We start from the raw sequence: 24,043 nt of genomic DNA, 5'->3' as shown, positions 1-24,043 counted from the left end.
AGTGTTATTTGAACATCTATTTGTCTGATAACCAAATAGACAACCATATTTTTACAAAGAAAAACATGTATTGACACGAAAACCAAAATAATAGAGAGAGAAAGTAAAAATGTAATGTGAGTATGTGAGAGAAAGTTGTCAAAAAAGTTGTTATAAAATGATTGTTCAAATATCATTTCTCATATATATATATATATATATATATATATATATATATATATATATATATATATATATATATGGGGGTTGCTAACTTACACTCACCCCAAAACATTAAGGTGCAAGTTAGCAAGCTACACCCACCTAAAATTATTAAGATGCAAGTTAGCAAATTACACCCACTTGATTGTTTACACTCATTTTTAGAAATTTTAACAAATAATTTGCACTCATCTCACTAATTTACACCCACTTTCATCATTCAACATATTGTTTCCTTAAAAGTTTGTCTCATCTTACACTAAAAAATAATGTAATTATATAAACTTGTATTTACACTAATTCCTTAATATTGTTCCCAGCTTAATCCTTTTTAAATAAGCTAACATCTATTTTTTTAGTCCACACAAATTAGTCCACATCTAACTTGCACCTTAGTGTTTTTGGGTGGGCGCAAGTCTCTAAAATTTTCCAAAGCTTAATAACCCAAAAGAAATTACATATCAAATTTAAATAAAACTATTTTTTTCTAAAATTGTGATTAAGTTATTCATTTTTTTTTTTTTTAAGAAATGATTAAGTTATTCATGTTTCCTTCTTCTTAACTTGGTACACGACTTCCCTGCTATATGAACTTCATTTAATTAATTCAAGTAAATTTTTTTTTAAGGGAAGTAGATAAATATGATTCACATGGGATGCCATTGTTGTTCTGTGTATCTTCTAAAAGCAAACAAAGGTGAGAACCCTTCCAATATATAATTAAAAGTTTATAGGCCTTTCAAGAAGGTAGTAGTAATATAAATTAATATGTGAAAGTAATCATAAGAGCGACATTATTATGATTTGTAAATAAAATAAACAATAGACTTGGTAAACAAATATAATTAACTTTCAACTTCAGTTGAAGTGGTCACACATATACATTGACAATCACTACAATGATCTACCATAGGAGGAAGACACAAATCATAACAATCATCTTCGTCATAACAAAACATAGGAGATGCTGTAATATATAACAAAAATTAATCAGTATTAAGGAAAGAGAGCGAAAATGTATGTATAAGTTAAAGAACATATTTGAAAAGGACGAGAGGACGAGCATACCGGCGCTTACACCCCTTTCAAGTTTCAACAAAAAATAGGAAACTCAAAATGATAATAACATAAATAAACTTGAGAAACTTAGTCATATTTTTTTTCTCTCTTTGATGTAAAAAGATAAGTTTTTTTTATAATGAATTAGTTTAGAATTTATGGAGATGGAATCAATAATTTTGTTTTTAAGTGCATTCAAGTGTTGTGTTTGTCTCATTTAATCACTCAATAGACAATATAACAAATAATTTTTATCAACCTTTTATTATCTATTACTCCATCCGTTTCAAAATGAGTGTCGTTTTAAGTGTTTACACACATATTAAGAAATGCAATGATTAAAAGAAAGAGAATGGTTATTTTACCAAATTATCCTTATTAACTATTGGTTAGTTTTAAAAGTAATACTTTGGAAGTTTTGTGCAGAGTATTAATTGGAGGGTACAATTGAAAAGAAAAAGTTATTATTGCATTGGAAACTGAAAGCGACACTCATTTTGAAACAATTTTTTTTGACTAAAGCGACACTCATTTTGAAACGGAGTGGTAGACCAAGAAAACCTAAAAACAACAATATACTAGTATTAAATGATAATAATTCAAAAGAATAATGAAGGGAAACTATTATTTGTCCATCTCTAATATGAGTTTGGATGTACCTATTTTCTATGCCGTCTAAAAGTACACTTTATAAATTAAGGCAAACTCTTGTTCTTAATTCCCGCTATCTTAATCTTAATCTTATCTTAATCTTAATCTTAATAATATACAAACATGAAGCATGTTTTAGACCTCCAATCCAATGTGTCACAATTCTAAGGCCCCAATGCCAAATCATCACTTCTAAAAAGCTCATTTTATCACCAAGAATAGTACGTTGGAGCAGAAAAACATGTAATCCACATTTTTTCACAATTTTAAAATCATCAAAATCCATTTTATGGTACTAAAATTTAAATTGCTTAATTTCCCTCCAAGAAATATCATTTTCACATCTATTTGGCAGAAAAAAACAAAGTCCAATTTAAAATAAGGCCCATGTTTTGGCAAGCCCAACACTCAAACTCACCCTTTTTCATCAGAAACAATAAAGAAAATTGATGTTGACACATTAGAGAAGGCTGGGACACACATGTAAAATACGTTTTTGCCCCCTCGTCAGTTAACTACCGAGGAATTAAAAATCCGGCTGCAGTTAACTACCGAGGAATTCCTCGGTAGTTAACTGCCGAAGTTTTCTGCTACAAGTCTGGCAGAAGCTCTCTCATCTCCATTATTCATCACATCTTCAAATTTTTTTTCTCAAATCTCTCTCACAAATCTCTCTAAAAAACCCAACCAAATCCAACCAAATTTATTCAACAAAATCACAAGTAAGTAATTATAATGCTATTAACTTAAATTTTAGTTGTTATAAATGTTTTTATTTTTTAGTTTTTGAGTATATTTATTTTATTTTAGTTTTTGAGTAGATTTACATAGTATAATTCATTTTTAGAGTAAAATGTTTGTATGATGTTTATGTTATAGTTTAAAGTTTATTGGTTATAATTTAATTTGGTGTTTTAAATTAATTTTTTATTTTAGTTTTTAATTAGATTTACATGTTATAAATCATTTTTAGATTAGATGTTAGTTGATTAATTTTGTTAAAATGTTTGCATGATGATTATGTTATAATTTAAAAATTTTAGGATTATTTTTTTATTTGGTGTTTTATAATTTTTATTTTATTTTAGTAAGACTATATGATTTATTTTAAGAGTAAATATAATTTGAATAATTTTGCTATATTTTACGTTAATTTTTTTTTAGACAATTACATTTTAGGGTTATTTTTATGATTTTTAGAGTCTATGTATAATTTGCACATTAAGTGTTTGATGAAATGTTTGAATGAGTTTTTCATTGATTCTTTTAAATTTCTATGTGTGTAGATTTGAAACAATGGCCGGATGGATCGACGTTCATGCAACATTCAACGGCGGAGAACCTCAGAGGTTGAAGGTTCGGTGCCTTGATGTAACGTTAAGAGATCTCAAGGATCAACTGAATGAATTCAACCAAGGAGTCAACCCAAGAGACACAAGAAGGGTGCAAAATGTTCGGTATAAACGTCCAAAGCTCGACGAGGGGAGCGTATCATTCACTTGGGTGGAGTTAAAGAACGACGAAAACGTGACGAGTATGTTTTGGGAGCACACCAAGTTCCAGTGGATCGATATGCGGGTGACGTTGCTGAGATCAACTGAAGATATCATCAACAGTTTGATTCCGCCAGAAGATCGTCATTAGTTAGGGTAAGGTGCATTCCAACTACAACAATTGTCTTACCTCTGAAATGGGGTGATTCAAACTTGCCAAACGGCCAGGACTCAAGCATTTCGCTGGGCATTAATGTTTTTCCTTTGAAAAGATTAAATTTTTGTTAGGCTTGCTTAGATGATGGTATTAAGTGTCAAGGAATGGACCTCATTTCGTTGGCACTTGAATACCATCATATAAATCAAGCCTGACAAAAATTTATTCTTTTCAAAGGAAATCATGAATGCCCAGCAAAATGCTTGAGTCCTGTTGTTTGGCAAGTTTGAATTTATCCCATTTTAGAGGTAAGACAGTTGTTGTAGTTGGAATGCACATTCCAACTGCAACAATTCAAACTTGAACGATGGGGCAATTCAAACTTGTTAATTGGCAGGACTCCAACATCCGATGAGCATATTGAACGATGGTATTTAAGTGTCAAGGAATGGACCTCATTTCGTTGGCACTTGAATACCATCGTTCAAGATGTTCATCGGACGTTGGAGTATTGCCTAACAAGTTTGAATTTGCCCCATTCAGTGGTAAGATAATTGTTGCAGTTGGAAGGTACATTCCGGAATGTGATGTAATTGTTTTTTTTTAAATACGTCGTTTATGTAATGTAACGAAACCTGTATCGCAATATTTATTCGAACGAATTCATGCTATTGTAATATTTATTCGAATTCACGCTATCGCAATATTTATTGGAATTCACTCTATCGCAATATTTTAAATAACATAAAATAATTTTTAAAGAATTTCTAATAATTTTCTACCACAATTCTATTCTAAACAAAATAAATCACAAAAATTTTTTTTTAAAAAAAACAAACTCGGCAGTTAAGTGCCGAGGAAAACCACGGCAGTTTAGTACCGAGGAAAACCTCGGCAGTTTACTACCGCCGGTTTCATCATTTCCTCGGCAGTTAACTGCCGAGTCGTCCTGAACCTAGAAATTGGCAGAACCTGTTGAAGGCAGAATTACATGTGTTTTTACACATTGTAAACACATTGTTTGGATGCCAAAGCTAGTCAAAGAAAATAAATTTGGCTCAATTTAAGTGGCGCAGCTGTGTTTAAATGGCAAAATAAATTTGGCTCAATTTAACAAACACTAATTAAACGAACAAACTAATGAACCAAATCATCAAAATGTCATAAACAAAAAAGAACATAATGTCATCAAAATACATACATAATGTCATGAAAATCCGAAATGTAAACAACAAGTCCTAATCCTACTGCTGGTCCTGGTCCTGCTGGTGCCTCCTCCTCGGTCTCTGGGCTCTCCTCCTGGTAATGATCGGCGCGATCTGCTGCCTAACATCCTGCAAGGCCGCATACAACTGCTGAGGGGTCATGCTCATCACCTCCTGACCCAAAAACTCATCAGCATGGACAACAGCGCCGCTAACCATGTCATAGGTGTCAGGGGAGCTTCTCGCCTCGTACCGCTCCCACTGCTCTGCAACGATCTGCTCCTCGTTTGGAGGCCTCAGAACATCTCCCGGGAGAAGTGGCAAAATATGAGGGTGAGACACAACCGTGTACCATCGTACATAGCCCTCTGCCATACGCCATGGTTGCTCTCCTGCCTGCTCACCCCAATCATCCGCCTTAAGCGTGTGAGTGCGGAAGTCCGTGAAGGCCTGCACAATCTCAGCCGGTGTCAGCGCTGGAACATCCGTCGGAGGTCTAGGTACGGACTGGACGTATCCGTACTGCCTCAATACCCTCTCCGGCAGGTGACGGTACACCCTACGATCGCCGCACATGATCCAGCCAGAATACCAAAATACCTCCTCGAAAGGCTGGAACTCCCTGTGCCCTTCGTACGGCCTCCAGCATACGTCATCAAACGTAATGCGATCAAGCAATGACCGATACGTGGCCCCCTCTCCATGACCCTTCTGAAGAGTCCACCTCGCCGCAACCGGTAAATTTTCAATGTAGTCCGGGTTTGGATCAACAGTGTAAAACTTAGGGAAGTGCGACAAAAACCATGCCTGCATAAACCATACAAATCACATATAAATAAATTAAAGTTAACTAAAAAAATAAAATTTACAATTAACAAAAAAATATAACAAAATATAACAAAATAATAATAGTGAACAAAAAAAATTAAATTTAAATTTAATTTTTACTTACAGTGAGCAGTGTCACGCTTCCCCCAAGCTGCCTGTCTCCGGGCAAACAGGCCTGAGCTAACTCATCGTACAGGTATGCAAGTGCCATCCCTCCCCATGAATAAGCACGCATCCCCGCGTAGCCGTCCGCCATAGCCGTCAAATAGATCAACTGGATGCGTTTGTTGCTTCTATCCCCAAACAACAAGCATCCAACCAAGTATAGAAGGTAGGACTTCACACAATAAGTCCTAACCCTCTCCAACTCCTCCAGCTCCTCTGGATCCTGTGTATCCGCCAAAAGGTTGGCTCTACCAAGGTGCGTCGTATAAAACTCCCTCAGCTTAGGATAACTAATGTATCCACCATACTCAGTATTGCAGATTTTCTCTGCCTGCGACCTCGACGCACCCAAGTGAGTCATCAGTAGTGCCTCTCCTTCATGTCTCAGCATCTTCTTCCGGTGGCCCAACATCCGCCCTTCAATCGGGACATGCATAAGACATGTGACATCATCCAAAGTCACAGTCATCTCCCCCATAGGCATGTGAAAAGTGCTGGTCTCGGAATGCCACCTCTCGCATAGAGTCATTAGCAAAGCGTGAGGCACAGTGGCGTAGCCCAAGTATACCAAATCATGTAAGCCACTCTGCATAAGCGGATCCCAAAACCATCTCTGATTGGGGTTTGGACGTCCGAGACTCAAAATCTTGGGGCCATGATTAATTGGTTTTACAAAACGCTTCTTGCGGCACTGCAAAAATAGAAAAATAAACATAGTTTAAACAATGTAAACATTTAACTAATAAATATTAAACTTAACAAATGCTAAAATAAAAATAAAGAAAACATATAAAGAAAATCACATATAAAGAAAACATATAAATAAAACAATTTAAAGAAAATCACATATAAATAAAACATATAAATAAAACATATTTAAAGAAAGTCACATATAAATAAAACATATCAATAAAACATATAAATAAAACATATAATCTAAACATATAAATAAAACAATTTAAATCAAGAAAGGAAAAATAAAGAAAATAATTAAACAAAAAGAAAGGAATTAAAAAAAAACATATATAAAAGTTAACTAAAAGAAAGAACACGTAATTGTTTTTACTTACGTCATCCATATAAAAAAACACATATAAAAACACATATAAAAAAACACATATAAAAAACACGTAATTAAACATAAAGAAAGAACATTTAAAAAAAAAAAAAATACATACGTCATCCTTATTATACCAAAGCGGCAATGCCACATGATTGGCATAAGAGTGAAGCAAAGATATGTCCTGCGGTCCTCCAGGAAAGGGAGCGTCCGTAGGCAACACCTCCGGGGCAGCCGCCATAGCAATGTCATCATCGTCTGGCTCCGCTGGCATATGCGGCTGCTCTGGCTCGTCGTACCCACCATCAGTCACATCATGGTGATCCTGATAGTTCAGGTACTCCACCGCCTGGGTCGGGTCAACCACCTGCGACTCTTCAGGCTGTGCCTGAGAAGCCTCAGAAGGCTGAGAACTCCCTGAACCATCCCCCCCCCCCCCTCCGACCTCTTCCCCTCTTTGGGATATGTGCGTTTCTCCTCTCCTTCTCCTTCCGGTAGCTTTGTGTCTGAGCACGCCTACCACCTATCATCTTAGATGGATCAATGGGCTCCTGATCGGCCATATCTACACAAATTTTTAATAAATTAACATCATTTTCCATAACATAATCAAACACATTAAACACACTAGTCATAACTTAATCATTAACATTAACAACAATCAACATCATTTCCATAACCTAAAATCATTCATACAATCATCATTACAATAAAATCAATAACCTAAACTAATCATTTCTATACACTTACAATAAAATCATTCATACAATCATCATTATGTCCATCATTTCCATCATAACTTAATCATTTCTATACACTTAATCATTCACATCATAACCTAAATACACTAAAAAATCAATATACACTTAATCAAACTGTAATTAACATCACTTCTATCATTTCCATAACCTAAACTAACTAAATAATCAAAATAATTTTCATTGAGGCATTTGATCAAACACTTTGTGTGCAAAGTATAAAACATATTCAAATTGTGTTCATTTGCCACCATTCAAAGCCACATTACCATTTAAACAGCATAGGCAACATCTACATTCATTTATCAATTCAAAAACTACACATGCAATCATCAAATTGTCTATTTTAACCATCAACTCATCATTAACCTAACCACATGCAAACTACTCTAATTTTTTAAAAAAATAAACCTAACAAACTAACATTAACATTGCAATGATTAAGGGTACTTACTTGTGATAATGTGGTGATGATTTGCTTGCAATTCGTGAAAATGTGATTTTGGAGAGAATTTGTTAGTGTTTGAAGAAAAACAATGAAACTGGAACTGCTTCTGTTCGTGTTGTTTATGTTCAGAAAACTTCGGCAGTTAACTACCGAGGAAATCCTCGGCAGTTAACTGCAGCCGGATTTTTAATTCCTCGGCAGTTAACTGCCGAGGGGGCAAAAACGTATTTTACATGTGTGTCCCAGCCTTCTCTAATGTGTGAACAGCAATAATGCAATAGGCAAAAAGGGAAGCATTTCCCTGTTCTCACGCTCAAAAACTCACCATCCAACCCAGATTGTGAACAAATTCTGTGCTATGAGACAAAACCCATAACACCCACCTCTGTACCACACCAAGTCTCTCAGCATGCAAAATGGCTTTTACAACAATTCAAATTCAAATTCAAATCCAATTCAATTCACTCTCTCTTTTCTTTCTCACCATTCCATCTCTCTCATTAATCTATTCTTTTCTATTCTTCTATCTCATCAATCAATAGTTCTGGTTTCTTTCAATCCTCACAAAACTCATCCTCCAATCAATAGCTCTGGTTTCTTTCAATAAATAGCTCTCTTGCCGCAAACCCCTTTTCGTCCGCCGGAATTCGCTTCTGCCGTGTCGGAGTTACAATCAGAAGGTAAGTAACTCGAAATCCCCAAATTTATGTCATCACAATCATTTCAAATTGTTTTTTGATTTTTGAAAACTTATTTTGTCGTTGATGCAGCGAAAACAAGCTTCTCAAAACACTTTCTGAGGATAGTTTGAAGGTAAGTCTCTGAAAATTACTAATTTTTGTTACTTTTATTAATTAATCATATTTTTTTAATCGTACATGATATTAATAGAAGATTTATTTTTTACTTTTTGTGATTTATTTCGTTATCTGTATTGGTTTTTTTTTTCTTTTGAAGATCTTTTTCTCTTAGGCATGTTTCTCTCTCCAAATCAGGTGGGCTTTGAAGTGATTGAAGCATTTGCTGAGTTATCAGGGATTCTTATCAAAACTACAAATTTTTGGTATAATTTTTAGTTCTTTAATTCAAATGCTCTCTGTTTTGACCTTTTTAATTTTGTATATTCAAGGCCGATGAGTTGTTTAATCTATAATGTGTTTGTATAATTGTTTGAATCAATGAAAGAAACAATATAGGTTACTATTCAAAATGAGCTATTCAACAACCTTGAAATGTATTTTCTTATGCATAATGGATGTAGCAATATTGAGACTTATTTCTCACCACATTTAGAATAGTAACCTATATCATATCATGTTCTGAATTTATTGGCTTTTCACAAGTTACTTCAGATTGTTGATCTTTTGTTATAAAGGAATAAGCGTTTAAGCTCTGAATGCATTTCTACTTAGATTGTACTCAATTATATTGTATCATATTAGATGATCAATTGATTTCTTTTTCTATTTTATTTACTACATTATATTCTGCTTTAAGCTTCTATCTTACATGATCATATATTTTGTGCTTTCATCATTTTGGATTATTGTGTTTTGATTATTGATTTTTTATTATCGACATTTGAGTTTTAGTTTTGTTTTTTCGTTAACCATCGTTGAGTTTTGAGTAGAGTTTTTATCTTCTGAAACTAAGTATTCATGGGTAAACCTGACATTATTTTAGATTGTTGTGTCTGAAACAATTTTTTTCTTCTTCACAGGTTTGATTTATGCTTGCGTTAAGGTAAAATGATATGCTATATTTTGCTTATTTTTACGTCCCTATGAATATTATTTTGGTTTCTTCTATAATTGCAACTTTAACAGTTAAAACATTATTGATGTTCCTCCCTACACAATTGTGAATGTTATCATTGCATTGAATTATTTTCTTTGGGATTTGAGATTTCTGTGTGTCAATGCTTTAATGTAACTTTGTAGTCTCTCTCTTAAGTGAATGATTTTGGTATGTTTGATTTTTAGAGATTTTTTCAGGCCACTGTTATTGGTTGGAGTTAACTAGAGAGATTTATTTTTTGTTTGCAATACGCACTGAACTGGAAAGATCGTTCAAGAATTATTATATTCTACAACGATTGAGAGCTTAGGATTTTGTTTACTCAGTTTCGGTTCTATTGCTCACTTCAGCTCTTCTGTTTGTTGTGCTCTGCCATTGTCATCTCTGTTTATAGTGCTTGCAATTCTATTTTTAGTGTTTGTAATTTTGTCTTTAAGCAAAAAACGAAAATCAATTCGGTTAGAGAAAATAGAACAAAGTGTTTGAGATAATGTCTCAATAAAAAATTGATGATTTGTTAGTTTTGATATTGATATAGAACCGATTTCGATTTGATTTTAGGTGTAGTAAAAGGTAGATAAATTATCAAGATCTCAGGATTTGGAGCATTGCAAATTGCAACAGGTTGTTAATATTAATCTCTATTGTCTTACTATTAATTTTGTCTTAAACAAAAGGTTCATGAAGTCTTAAGTATGATATTGACAAGAGATTGTTAGTGAGTAAGTATTTTGTTTATGCAAATTTCTTCTCATTTAAATTTCTCTATCTTTTCATCTTGCGGGTAATTTCTCTATCTTTCCCTTGATAACAGACTATTAGTACAAAATATGGGGTAGGAGTTAACAATTTTGTTCAACTAATGTAAATTAGATTGTAGATGGGATGCTTATCAGTTTTCTTGAACTTATTAATCAATTGTTATCTAAAGTTGACTATCATGACTAAAGTTTTCTTTATCTATCGAAGTTTAAATCGTTATGTAGGGATAATCATATAGGAGAAGTAGTGTTTAAACTGCATTGCTGGTTATAATTAGATCATCTGTATCTCATTTTTTCATGGTAAGAATAATCATATAGTTGTATTGATGTACACATCATATAGTTGCAAACCTTCAAATTTATCTGTTAAACATCATAACTATTATAGTTTATGACTTATTGATTTAAATCAGTTAGAGTCCTCCAAACAAAATATGGTAGAAATCTGGTGTATTTTACTATCACTCTTAATCGATCTATTTTCTAGGTAAGTTAGCAGGGTTTCATTTTCTTTTGTAGCCACCCACAAAGAATCTGGATTGGTAGGGTGTGTATTATTAGCTATTAATTCTACAGAGTATGATAGCAATTTTTTTTTTCCATTTCCCTTTCGTTGAAATGCATAAGTAGATGTTATTATGCAATAACAACATTGAGCCCCTCATTTTAATCTAACAAACGTTATGAATTATGATCACCGTTAATAAAAAAAATAGTAATTGTGTTTCTCTCATTAATAGCTTACATCACACATGCCACACAAAAAGCAAAAGGGACAGTAATTAATCAAACAAAACCAATTTTCACTCTCTCTCTCTCTCTCTCTCTCTCTCTCTCTCTCTCTCTCTCTCTCTCTCTCTCACTCTCATAAGTAGCTTAAGAGCTTTATATGGAAATTGAATATTTATATCTTGAAGTTAATATATTGATTTAATCCAATTTTCATTTTGCAGCCTCAACATCAATAGATGAGAAATGATCACAACCCTTTGTTTTTTTGCCGCACCATGGTGTAAGCAGTTAGGTAATTCACTGTTATCACAATCTCATTTATCTTCATTATATGGTTTCTAGATTCTCCCTGCTTTGTGAAATTTGAAATTATATGTAGCCTATTTATGATTATATTCATTTTGTTTTTAGATTTTGTCTATTGTTCTTATATTTGGTTGTGTACTATTTGGGTTGTATAATCTTCACTTTTTTAACTTCCATGAACTGATTAAACATGCGATAGTATCAACATTGATCCAAAACTTTAAAAAAAAAATAAGGTGAAGGTTAAGTTTAATACCCAATAACATCAACCAAATTTTCATTTGATTGTAAATAATTTGTGAGCATGTCATATGCTTATGAATCTCTTTTTTAGGTGAAAATAATTTATAATTTATATTGAATTTAACAATTTCTCCAATAATTCATAAACTAATTGTAGTTCTTCACCGATTCAGTGTGGTTTTTTTGTTCAAAACTGATATCTATTTTAACACTTACCTCTACATCATGGAATAACCTTTAGAATGGTACCTACTTCACTGTGGTTTTTCTTTTTGTATAAGGCTTATGATGTTCTGAATTTTCCTTTCATGAGTGAGGTGTAGTCCATGGAGCAGTTTGAAGAAATCTAATATGAGATTTCTTCAATGAAATTATTACATCATTGCATCAACCCCACCTTTTTTTTTTTTTTTCACATTTCATTTATTTTATAAATAGAAGTTTACTTTAATCTGAGTCAGTGCATAATGGATGAATGATTTGGAACATCTAAAAAGGTTTTGCAGTGTATAATAGTCCAAATGTTTGCCAGCTTATTTTGGTTCTACTTTACTTGATCTCTCTTGATGAAATAAATCGTTGTCATGTTTTGTGTATATGATTAAGTATCAATCTACTTCTTAGTCTCATGAACTAGAAATTTTCCTATCTAATTATGGATTGAATAGTTGCTAGCTCTTTGGTCTTTATTGTTTATCCTACTCTGAATGTCCAGCCATGCTATAAAAACATTAATTCATGTCTGTTTTTTCAAATTGTATCTATAAAACAACTTATGGGGTCTCTTAAGAGGAAGCATGCTCCTTTATATGATTCTTCCCTGAAAAGGATGAGTATAGTTCAAGTGGTGCATGGAGAAACACATTAGTAAATGCAAAAAGAAACTTTCATGAACTATCTCATTGATTTGGTGATACAGTCTTCTATGAGAATTATTTTGGTTTTTTCTTTTCTACTTTGCTTTTTTATTTTTTACGTTCTTCTATAGTTTTACGTTGTTTATCCATTATTTATGATTGTTTCTAAATCCGCCCTAAAAACACGGGAGAATTGTGTTTTTTATACTTATTTCAATTATTTAAATAGCAAACACTATAATAGACAAAATTACTATTGACTTAAAACTCATTTTTTGTTTATCCATTCATTGGGATAATTTCAAAAATACGCCCCCAAAAAATACGAGAGGCTTTAGTAATCTTCCTCCTCATAGTGTAACTTGAATCATTACTAATGATAGAGAGACAACTTTTCTTATGGGTAAACAAATAAGGTTGACCTCAATTTCGGTAACCATAATTACTTGGCTTAAGACTCTCTTTGTTTACCCATTCTTTAGGATACTTTCAAACATATGCCCTAAAAAACACGGGAGGCTTACGGAACCTTATAACTTATGTAGTCATTTAATCATTATTGGCCAATATTGTGTAATCACTTTAAATTAAACCAAACGATACATCGGTGGATGACATCTTTATTTTCATGAAAACAATAACATTGTCTAAAAATTGCATTATATGTTTTTAATTTTGTGATATGTTCAGAAGAAACTTTTGTTAACGCCACAATAAATCTCTTTTCGCCCGTGCGTTGCACGGGTGTAAATCCTAGTATTTTTACATGCATATGGGTTAAAAATGAAGGGAAAAAGTTGTGCATTTTGCTTACTAACAGAGATAATAATTGATTGTGTATTTTGCAGCTTATAAGAAAGATAGCAATTTCAAGCCATCCAATTTTCTTCAACTTGGAGCAAGGAGGATTAATTAGATATATTGATGCTTAAAAGAGGATTTATTGATTTAAATTCCGTCTCTTAAAATTTTAAAATCAAACTCTTATTACTAAGTTAATACCTCAAGAACATTTTTACTTCAATTGAAAGGAAGCTCCAGCAAAATAGAGAATGTATAATGTATTTTTTTTTTTTTTGTGGTGGTCGGGATTTGAACCCCGGACCTTGCATATTTTTATGCATTATCCATATCAACTGAGCTAAGCTCACAAAGACAATGTATGTTTTTTTTTACAATACAATATGAAGCATACATATTAATTTATAATAAATTGATCAGTGGCTGTTAAATTAAATGTTTGTAAAGCTACAATTAGCCAACAAGCAGTCATAACTATCTTCTGAACGTTAAATATTAATAAATGACAGCACATTACTTAATTGACTTTTTTATGTGTAGTTTTTTATGTGCTTTGTGCTCATTTGCAACTGAATAAATCACCGTTTGAATTTTGTAGCCAATATTGTTGCGTCTTGTTAACTAGTGCCCCGATCCCTCGGGGTACTAGTTAATGAAACAAAAAAGAAAATATTTGTATTGAAAATATCATTCTTTATATTTTTTAAACTTTGACTGCAAAAGTTATTTATACTATAGTTAGTTTCCTTAACTAGTTCTCCAGAGCACTAGTTAAATTTTCATTTAAACTAATGTCATCTTTGACCGGTCTGATTTCTTCTCCGAAAATGACAGTACCTAGAAAGAAAAAAAAAATCAAACAATCCACCAAATGTTTGAGCAATCATAAACTAACCTTTTGTCTAGTGGTGGAAAATGTCTCAAATGCGACGGATTTAAGCAATTTGACTTTAAAATCTCGCTTGAACTCACTTATCTTATTGTGTTGAAGATTGATTTTGAAAACCATTTTCGACTTAAGTGTTATTTATTTTTCACACCACGATGGTAGGAGAAATGACGGATAGGGTGCTACTTCTAGACGGTACAAAATGTCCGATTTTTTATCTTTTTTCTTTCGAGAATGTGTATATTTGAAGATATTTGTACTCGTGATGAGGGTGAAGAATGTAACGTGCATAAAAAATTATTAAGGAAAGCATCAGTCAAGTGGTTGTTATAAGTTCCATCTTTCACGTATGTTCATATCAGAAACTGGGTGACGTTTAGCATGGGAATGAACTCTTTTTTCCCATGATGGGAAAGTGTCCTTTACAGCCATAGATTTAATATTATTTTAATTGGATGGCTGTGATGGAAGAAGTGTTAATTGTTGCAACTTGTTGTTGGACATTGTGTAACAAAAATTCTGGCCCCACCAATTAATTAAATAATAATTCATCATTTGTTTGTTTTAATTTTTTTTTATGAATTCATGGGCCTTAGCAATTTAGTTTGGGCTTATTGTATTTCAATCAAAATTTTCGGACTAAATTGACCCCCCCAGGGTTTAGAATGCTGTCATATTAAATTGAACTAGAGATGGAAGTAATAAATTTTCTAAATTTGATTAAAAATATAAATAATGTGTTGCAGTAAATTAATTAAATCATGTGTACTATTGTATGTGACATAAAATAAATTTTTTTCTTTAAAAAAAATTTGTTGACATTAATTGTTGATGGCCTAATTTTTTTTTTTTTGAAGGAAATGTTGATGGCCTAAATTAGATTGTTTATGTAAAATTATATGCACAATATTAAAGCAATTGGTATTATTTTGAAATTATGTACGTAAGTAAATATATTTAGATAGTAAATTTGAAACTTAGTAAATATGTTTAAACAAATAATCATAATAATTATTATTTGTTGTGGTGTTGGATAATTCGAGCAAATCTTGGTTGATTTGTTGATTTGTTTTTTTATGCCAATTTTGGTTGATTTATTAAAGAATGGCTATTTGTTGTGCATATTTTTTTTTTTTAAACATGAATTGATGCCAAGCAAAATAAATAAGAAAGAAGCTTATATCTCCCAGAAGTGTTCATCGTGTTCATTGCCATTCAAGCTTCTTCATTTTTCCTTTAAAATAAAAAACTTCTTCATTCTCAGATTCCTTTCGATTCTTCTTCTTCATTCCACCTTTCTATTCCTTCTTCTTCATTCCACAAGCTTCATATGCAAAAGAGGTGACAGATCCGTGTATAAATTACCCCCAATTTTTTCAAATTTCAATCAGAATCGACAAATTTCATGTTCTAAACGCTAAATCGTTTAAGAATCACTTAAAATCCATACCTTCACTTGAAGAAACGAGATTGATGGACGAAGGTGTTTTGCTTGGTTCGAACAAACAACCTCTGTCAATGGAGATTAGGAGTGATTGGGGAAAGGTTTTTGATGAAAAAAGTCTCAGCAATGAAGAAAGAGAAGTTGGCATACTTGAGATTTTCAGAAGCATAGTATTTTCAGAAGCATCCATGGTATTTTTGGATGTAGAAGAATAAAACGATGTTAAACAAAGAATATGATTTTCTGGTTGACAATAGTAATTGAGGGGGTGTGGTCCAGAAAGAAGAAACAATATTAAAAAACTGATTTTAAATTTTTTGTTTTTTGTTTTGGTTCAGGTTACCAACCTACAGGTGGCAGGGAAAAGGACACTTTCCCATGATGGGAAAAAAGAGTCCATTCCCACCCTAAACGCCACCCAGAAACTGTATAGAAAGTTCTCAAATAGATAGTTGTTCTATCGTCCAATTTTATTTTTTAACTTTGGGGTTAGGAACAAATATTTTGATTGTTTTTATTTTTTTATAAACAAATGTTACTAGTTAATTTGATTGGTGTTTTTTTTTTTTTGTCAAGTAGTCTAGTGGCTAGAACTCACAATTAAATGTGGAGAAGTGGGGTGTCAGGGGTTCAAACCCCGGCCCATGCATAATATGCAATATCCCTACCAACTAAGCTAAGCTCACGGGGATTGATTGGTGTTTTAATAGTAATGAATGGTACCATTTCAATTTGGATAATGTCAAAACCCAAATTTGTCTTTTCATCGATTGGTATTGTAATAGTTTTAATGGACTGTCTTAGTATTCAAAATAAATGAATAAACAAATGAAAATAATTCAATGTCACTTATTATTATATTAGTAATTTATGGCATATGTGACACAAATGATAAGATAGGACATAGTCCAATCTCCTATAAAAACTAAAAAAATAAAACCTAGTGTAAGCAAATATGTTAGTTTAGATTAAGGTTTCTTCCTCATATATTCATACCTTGTATTGTCGCAAGAGGAAGGCATATATATTTCCTTTGACCTTCAATTAAATGAAATAAACTAGTACATAGCAAAAATGATTGATACACATGGATACCAAATTCAATTCCTACTAAAAAAAAATCAAATAAAATATGACGTATGAAACAAGAAATGTTCCTGTGGGTGCTTATTTAAGAGCTATGAATATAATTACAACTTCAAACATGAACACAATGAATGATATTGATTACAAAGTGAAGGTTGCAACTCTAGAAGGTGATATAAACCTTCTCTATGCACTAATTGAGGAGGATCCATATGTTTTGGAATATATAGATTTAATTCCATTTGTTGAAACTCCTCTACATATAGCTGCATCAATGGGACATGTCCAATTTGCCACTGAAATTATGAGATTGAAATCTTCATTTGCTTGGAAGCTAAATCAACAAGGGTTCAGTCCAATCCACCTTGCCATGCAAAACAACCAAAAGAGTATGGTGCTTCGTTTCGTAGACATGAATAAGGAACTTGTTAGAATCAAAGGAAGGGAAGGTTTAACTCCTCTTCATCTTGCTTGTCAAAGTGGAGAAATTGACCTTTTAGCTAACTTTTTATTTGTTTGTCCAAATTCGATCGAAGATGTTACTCTGAGGGGTGAGACTGCACTTCATATTTCTGTCAAAAATAAACAGTTTGAAGCTCTTCATGTCTTGGTTGGTTGGTTGAAGACAAATCGCCAGAGAGGTGCTAGGGAGTTGGAGAAATTAACACTTAATTATAAGGATGAGAAAGGAAACACTATTTTGCATATTTCAGCACTAAACAATGACTTAAAGGTAACCTTCTATTTAGTATATTTTATTTTTTGATGAATAACTATGGTATGATTGAATCAAGATGGTGAAACGGGCCTATTCGCCATGTCTCGTTTTTTTTTTTTTTTTTTGGAGGGAAACCATGTCTTGTTTGTTTAGCAGTTTAGGTGGGGAGGGCCTATCTGTCAGTTCAAATTCTCAACTCGCCCCGTCAAAAAACTAGGACTATATGCGTTGGCCCATCAGGCTCAATCCATTTTGCCTAAGAAGGTCCATTTTTCTAACATGTCCTCTTTATATCTCTTTATTTGTCCTATAATTTGTGATGTCACAAGAAAGAAAAGACATAACAGATATGTTAGTTCTAAATTGAGGCTGAGATGCTGTTACAGTCTTTTAAAACTATTACTTGCTTGCAAAGATTTAGTTATCGGTTAAAGAAATGATCGATAACAACTATTTTATCCACAGGCGCTTCGACTGTTGGTAAAGACCAAGGTAAATTTGAATGCAAAGAATTCAGAGAACTCAACAGCATTAGACATAGCAGCAAGTGCCGAAATCAAAGGTATATTACTAAGTACCGGAGCAAAACCTAGCTCAAAAGTCAAAGATGCTTCCAAACTTGAAGATAAATTAAGATCAAATGTCACATTTTTGGATAAAATGTTAATTTATATACTGCGTATTAGAAAAGATATATCAGAGGAACAACGCAACGCTTTTCTAATAGTTGCTACTCTTATTGCAACTGCTACATATCAATCAGCACTGAGTCCCCCTGGTGGAGTTTATCAAGGTAATGCAGGAGACAATAACAATGTGAAAAACACCACTTCTTTGATTTCTAAGGAAGTTGGTAAATCAGTTATTTCTGAAGGTGATTTTTTTACCTTGTCAATTTTGAATACACTTTCACTTCTGTTATCAACCTTGACAATATATCTTTTGACACCAAGTGGGTTAATAGGTGGTTTATTGTTCACACCAATCTTTTGGTTTGCTTATTGTTATGTCTATAATATGAGGTTGATATCTCCTACCTCTGCCACTTCAACTTTCAACTTAGTTATGGTGCATGTATTCAACTTCTTGCACTCTAGTGTGTATTGGTCAATTTTTATTGTGTACAAGAGACTTAAGGTTAATGGAAAGGATAGAGAAATCAAAATTAGGAATAGATTAGGAGGAAATAAATGGTAGTTATAGCACTTTTGCAAGGTGACTTATATAGGGTGGAGAAATGTCTCATAGGGGACTTTCACAACCATAAGGACGTGGAGGATCTTAAACTTCGACTTAAAAGTGACGATGATCATCCGTTGTCGAAATTTTAAACGATTTTCAAACAACGGTCAACCTTAGGCTTTATGGAACACTTTTGCCACTCAAGCTGTTGCTTGCTGCAAATTTACCAGTTTGTTGTGTAAATCATTAAGGGCATAAGTTGTCCACCGGATTATTGCTGCTACGAGACAGCTACTCACCCGCTGGCCAAGTTCAAGGGAAGCAATGGAAAACCTATTTGCAGCTTTTACTTTCATTGTATGATATTTTGTGTGTTAAATCTTAGCAAATTATGATTTGGTTATTGCATCATTATTTGTATTTTATTCAATAACAGATATTTTCTAGCGTATTTATTTTAATGTAGTGAGAATGATTTGTCTGTTTTTTGTTTGATTGATGAGAAATTTACATGTTTACTGCATCAATGATAAAACATCATGTTTAATTCATTCATGCTTTTTAAAAGAGATTGAATGCATGTTTGGTTATATGTAAAGTGATTTATCTTTGTTCCCTTCGTTCACTTCACGACCGTCAAGATTTTCAAAATCCATCTCAGTCTTTGAGTTCATATTAAATCCTTTTGATCTCTCCGGGAGTTTTCACACAATATTGTTGCTTTAAATCTCCCACTAATTTAGAGCAAACGAAATTTGAAGATGATCGTAAAAAATAACCATTTTTTTAGTGGAGTTAGTAGTTAGTACCATCATCGTTATGCAAGGGTGACTATTCCTTAGGTTAAAGTATTCCTTGTAATTCTCATTGCTTAGTTTTGGTTATTAATTAACAAATCAAATTAAATTTAAAGAAAACAAATTTTTCAATTTTTTTTACTTAAACTTATTCACAGTTTCCTTCCTCGTAACTTGTTGTAGGTCTCCATCGTATGATCTTTATTTATCGAAGTAGATATAATTATAATTATGTGATGTGATAACATGTGCAAATTACTATTTTAAACTTCTTAACATGTGCAAATTTGCACATGATAGAAAAACCTTAAACTTATAGGCTTAAAAGTAAGATATAATTAATTTTCAACTTAATTAGAACCGTTTCAGACATATACATTGATAATTAGTACAAATTTATACCAAAGGAGAAGTACACAAATCATAACAGTCTTCATCGTCAATACAGTACACAGGTGGTGCTGAAATGAATAACAAGTAATCAATATTAGCAAATGGGGATGAAAAGGTTTGTACAAGAGAAAGCAAAATTTTTAAAACAATGAGAGAAATGGCATACCAGCACTTACGTCCCTTCCAACAAAAAATAGAGAAATAAAAATGATCATAGCATAAACAAACTTGAGAAACTTAATCATATTTTTTTTTTCTCTTTTTAATGCAAAAAAGATATAGACAAAAACATTTATCAATTTATTTATATTGTTTTTTATTTGGAACTTAAGGATTGCAAGAAATCATTTTGCCTTTTACATATATTCATGTGTCATGTTTGTCCCTTTATATGGCTCAATACACAATCCAACGTAAATAGTTTTAGGGAAATGCTAACAATTTATCATCTTTTTATTTCTTTTATAACTTTTCATGATAGATTGAGGAAACCCAAGCACAACTAGTATTAGCCAATAACAAGTTATAAGATTAATGAACCCACCCATTGAAGGGCAGGCAGCATATATGGATCCAAGCAGGGCGTTTATGATTTTAGCGCAATTATTAATGATTGTACATCTTGTATCTCTACTATTATTTTCAATGAAATGCAGTAATTTTACTTCTGTCAACAAAAAAAAAAAAAGATAATGAACCTGTGTTTTTTAAACAAAAATTAGAAATACAATTTGTTGTTACCTAAAACAATATCAATTTACAGCATCCTAATAAATATTTTTAAAATGGTAAAACAAAGAGATGAGTGGGTACATACACCAAAACCCTCACTAAGATATTATTATTTGTAGAAACATAATACAAAAGAAATAGAAGCTAGTTTACTCAACAATGAAGAAGATGAGCACCATGTTCCTTAGTTACTTGTGCTACAAGTAATTGAAGCTTAGGCGGTTTTAGAGTTAGTTATTAGTAGTAACTAACTTAGTAGAATTGTAGAAGTTTGTTATGATAGAGTGAAGTAGAGATAACAATAGCATATCATGATCCTTCACTAACAAACTATATACATGTAATAGCTTCAGTTACAAGTCAATGTGAAATTCTCTCATTCTTTCTCATGCTTTCTCTTATTTTTTTTTCTCATTTTCTATTATGTTTTTAATTTGTTTACTCAATATGGTATCATGATCCTTTTGATTTGAAAGTGCTTCTTCTGCAAGCTTTCATCCATGGCGCATCGTAACAACAATGCTTCTTCAACCTCTGGAACAGAGGTTCTCCTTGATCAATTAAGTCCCTACTTTGTTCATTCCAGTGATGGTCCTTCATCTATAATTGTTTCTCCGGTTCTTGATGGATCTTATTATCATTCTTAGGCTCGTTCTATGCGTAGAGCCTTAGGGGGAAAATGAAGTATGAATTTGTTGATGGAACAATTCATCCAGTTATTGACACCTTTGATCCTACCTTTCATGCATGGAATCGCTGCGATATGTTAGTTCACTCTTGGATTGTGAATTCAGTCTCTCCTTCAATACACAATCAATTGTTTTTATGGAAAATGCATGTGATGTTTGGAATGATTTGAAGGAGCGTTTTGCACAAGGTAATTTGCTACGAATTTCTGAATTAATGCAAGAAATTTAATCTTCGCAACAAAATTCTAAGTCTGTTACTTATTTCTACTATGAGTTGAAGATTTTGTGGGAGGAACTTGAGATTTACATGCATTTACCTAACTGCACTTATAGGGTACATTGTTCTTGTGATTTTATGTGAAATGCTAGTCACAATCACACTTTGATATATGCAATCAGGTTTCTTACTGGTTTGAATGAAAACTTTGCTATGGTAAAGTCTCAGATTTTGTTAATGGATCCTCTCCCATCTACGAAAGGCATGGAAATTTACTCCTGCTAGTGAAGATTTTGTTTTAATCAACTATGTTGATTCTAGAAAGTTCAAAAGCAATAACTCTGGAAAATCATACTCTCAAGGATAAAATTCCAAGAATGGTGTTTGTGTATGCACTTTTTGTGGTAGGAACAATCACACTGTTGAAACATGTTGGAAGAAACATGGAGTTCCACCACACCTTCAGAAGAATTATAACTCAGCATCTTCTAATCATATTGCAAAGGAGGATGCTAATCCTGTAGTAAACTCTCCAGCATGTGTTGATCATAAAGTTAGTGTACCGTCAATCATACATGAGCAATATGAGAAGCTAATGTCTTTGATTTAAGGTTTATCTCTTAATCAAAGTTCAGCCAATGTGCATGATTCTAATCAGGTTACTTTTCCATGTCTGCTGGTCTTTCACCATCTGACAGACAAGGTACTAGTTTCATATCTACTTTAACGTGTCACAATTTTACTCTTAGTTCTTGGATCATAGATTAAGGAGCTAGTGATCATAGTTGTGGAAATCTAAAGTGGTTTCATTCATACAATGAAATTACTCCCATTTACATAAAATTATCTACATGTCATTTTGCAATAGCTAAACAATCTAGAACCATTAAGTTTTCATCTGATTTTATCATTCGCAATGTTCTTTACGTGCCAGAATTTAGTTTCAATTTAATTTTTGTGTGCAAAATTGAGTAATTCATTGAATTGCAAAATAATTTTTAATGGTTTCCAATGTTTAATTCAGGACAGAAAAACTCTGAAGATGATTGGTTCTGGTGATAAGAGAGAAGAATTATACTACTTGAATCTTTCAAATAAGTTGCCTTGTTCTGCAGTAGCCATAAAGATTTCGGAGGAAGTTCATGTTGCGAGTGTTGTGAATTCGTTAAAAATCACATCAATAAAACACTTGATGTGTGGAGCAAATTAATCAAGCAACCAATACCAATGTGGGAACAATTATAAAAACAAACAAAATTAGAAAACAACGAGAGAAAGAAAGAGAGAACACACAAAATTTGTTTACCCAGTTTGGTCCAATATAATACTGACCTAGTCTGGGGGAGAGAGCAGCCCTCCGTTCTACTATAATGATGAGTAACTTTAAAAAGAGATATCAAAGGGTTACAAGAATAAGTCTTCAAACCAAATTCTACCCAAAGTCCCAATCTCTTCCAGTGAACAAGAGACTCAATCCTAATGGTGTTTCCCAAGGTGAATCAATCCCAACCTAGTATTTGTTTCCAAGAGCAAACTCTATACAAACCCTAGTTTTCCTGTTGACTTCTAAACCCTTGTTTTCAAACTCTCTACCTCTCAAAGTTTACATCTGATACAAGGTCTATATTTATAGTAAAAGTATCACTAAAAAATTGGAACAAATTTGGCCCAAAAATACGATTCTATTTTATTTTCTGTTGGCAAAATTGGGCCCCGATTTTACCCCTTCGGCCACTGATTTTTCACGTATGAAAAGGCTGAAAAACACTGTCAAAATCGGCCACTGATTTTGCCAATTTGGGCCCCGATTTTGGCAGTTCCAGAAACCAATTTTGAGTCACTTTCACAACAGCGAGTATCAATAGTTGCCAAAATTTCCTCCATGGAAGAATTATATTAACGAAATGGGAATCTTCTCCAACAAATGGTGTCATGCACACAATGTTAAACGCTCTTTGAAAATGTTCTTGGCAAATAGTCTCTTACGCCTAATGGCAAGGATTTCTTTGTTTTTCCATTTTCATCCATTGTGGACTGTAGAAGGGTTTTGGTGGTAGGATCATGGAGTCTTTCTCTAGGTATTCTTTGCTTATCTTCTAGGACACCAGACTTCAATCCGGATTCGGTTAAAAAATCTAATCTTCAATGTTGGGTTATAATTTATGGTCTTCATATTGATTATTAGAGGCTACACATTCTTTATTAAATCGCAAGAGATATTGGGATCCCTCTCGCCCTAGATGAAGCAACTAATACCAAGAAATTTGGATATTTTTCTAGAATCTTAGCAAATCTTGATATGTTAGATTTCTTGCCTGAATTCCCTTTTGTTGAACGATATGGCTATGATTTTAACGTGCATGTGGAATAT

At 32.7% G+C, this 24,043-nt stretch overlaps 1 protein-coding gene and 2 long non-coding RNA genes across 4 annotated transcripts; 2 read left to right on the top strand and 1 right to left on the bottom strand.

Annotated features, from left to right (window-relative positions):
* Positions 1-8,301: 8,301 nt before the first annotated feature.
* Positions 8,302-13,989, top strand: LOC146900545 (uncharacterized). 2 transcript variants are annotated; one of them, XR_015021177.1, is made up of 7 exons: positions 8,302-8,705; positions 8,796-8,838; positions 8,998-9,088; positions 9,746-9,768; positions 10,384-10,446; positions 11,540-11,610; positions 13,573-13,989. It is a non-coding gene; the product is annotated as an uncharacterized LOC146900545 (long non-coding RNA). The 2 variants fall into 2 exon arrangements; XR_015021178.1 differs by having other exon boundaries at positions 8,307-8,705; positions 9,021-9,088.
* Positions 13,990-17,058: 3,069 nt separating this feature from the next.
* Positions 17,059-19,310, top strand: LOC146900544 (ankyrin repeat-containing protein BDA1-like). Its single transcript, XM_085731648.1, has 2 exons — positions 17,059-17,677; positions 18,128-19,310. The coding sequence occupies exons 1-2, from the start codon at positions 17,063-17,065 to the stop codon at positions 18,857-18,859; spliced, it is 1,347 nt and encodes a 448-aa protein (XP_085587774.1). The 5' UTR covers positions 17,059-17,062; the 3' UTR covers positions 18,860-19,310.
* A 644-nt stretch (positions 19,311-19,954) lies between these two features.
* LOC146900543 (uncharacterized) lies at positions 19,955-20,302 on the bottom strand. Its single transcript, XR_015021175.1, has 2 exons — positions 20,201-20,302; positions 19,955-20,102 (listed from the first exon to the last, which is right to left on the bottom strand). It is a non-coding gene; the product is annotated as an uncharacterized LOC146900543 (long non-coding RNA).
* Between the last annotated feature and the right edge of the window lie 3,741 nt (positions 20,303-24,043).

This window comes from Medicago sativa, chromosome 8, assembly GCF_051527215.1.
Source record: "Medicago sativa cultivar Bolivia chromosome 8, Bolivia_mono, whole genome shotgun sequence".
NCBI lineage: Eukaryota > Viridiplantae > Streptophyta > Magnoliopsida > Fabales > Fabaceae > Medicago > Medicago sativa.
The sequence above is the reverse complement of the archived record's forward strand: the minus strand, read 5'-3'. Positions and strand labels throughout refer to the sequence as shown.

Excerpts from the sequence above, each read along its gene's own strand:
- LOC146900544 (XM_085731648.1), top strand. The coding sequence starts at position 17,063 with ATGAACACAATGAATGATATTGATTACAAAGTGAAGGTTGCAACTCTA. Across the intron at positions 17,678-18,127 it reads CACTAAACAATGACTTAAAG|GCGCTTCGACTGTTGGTAAA; the intron begins GTAACCTTCTAT and ends TTTTATCCACAG.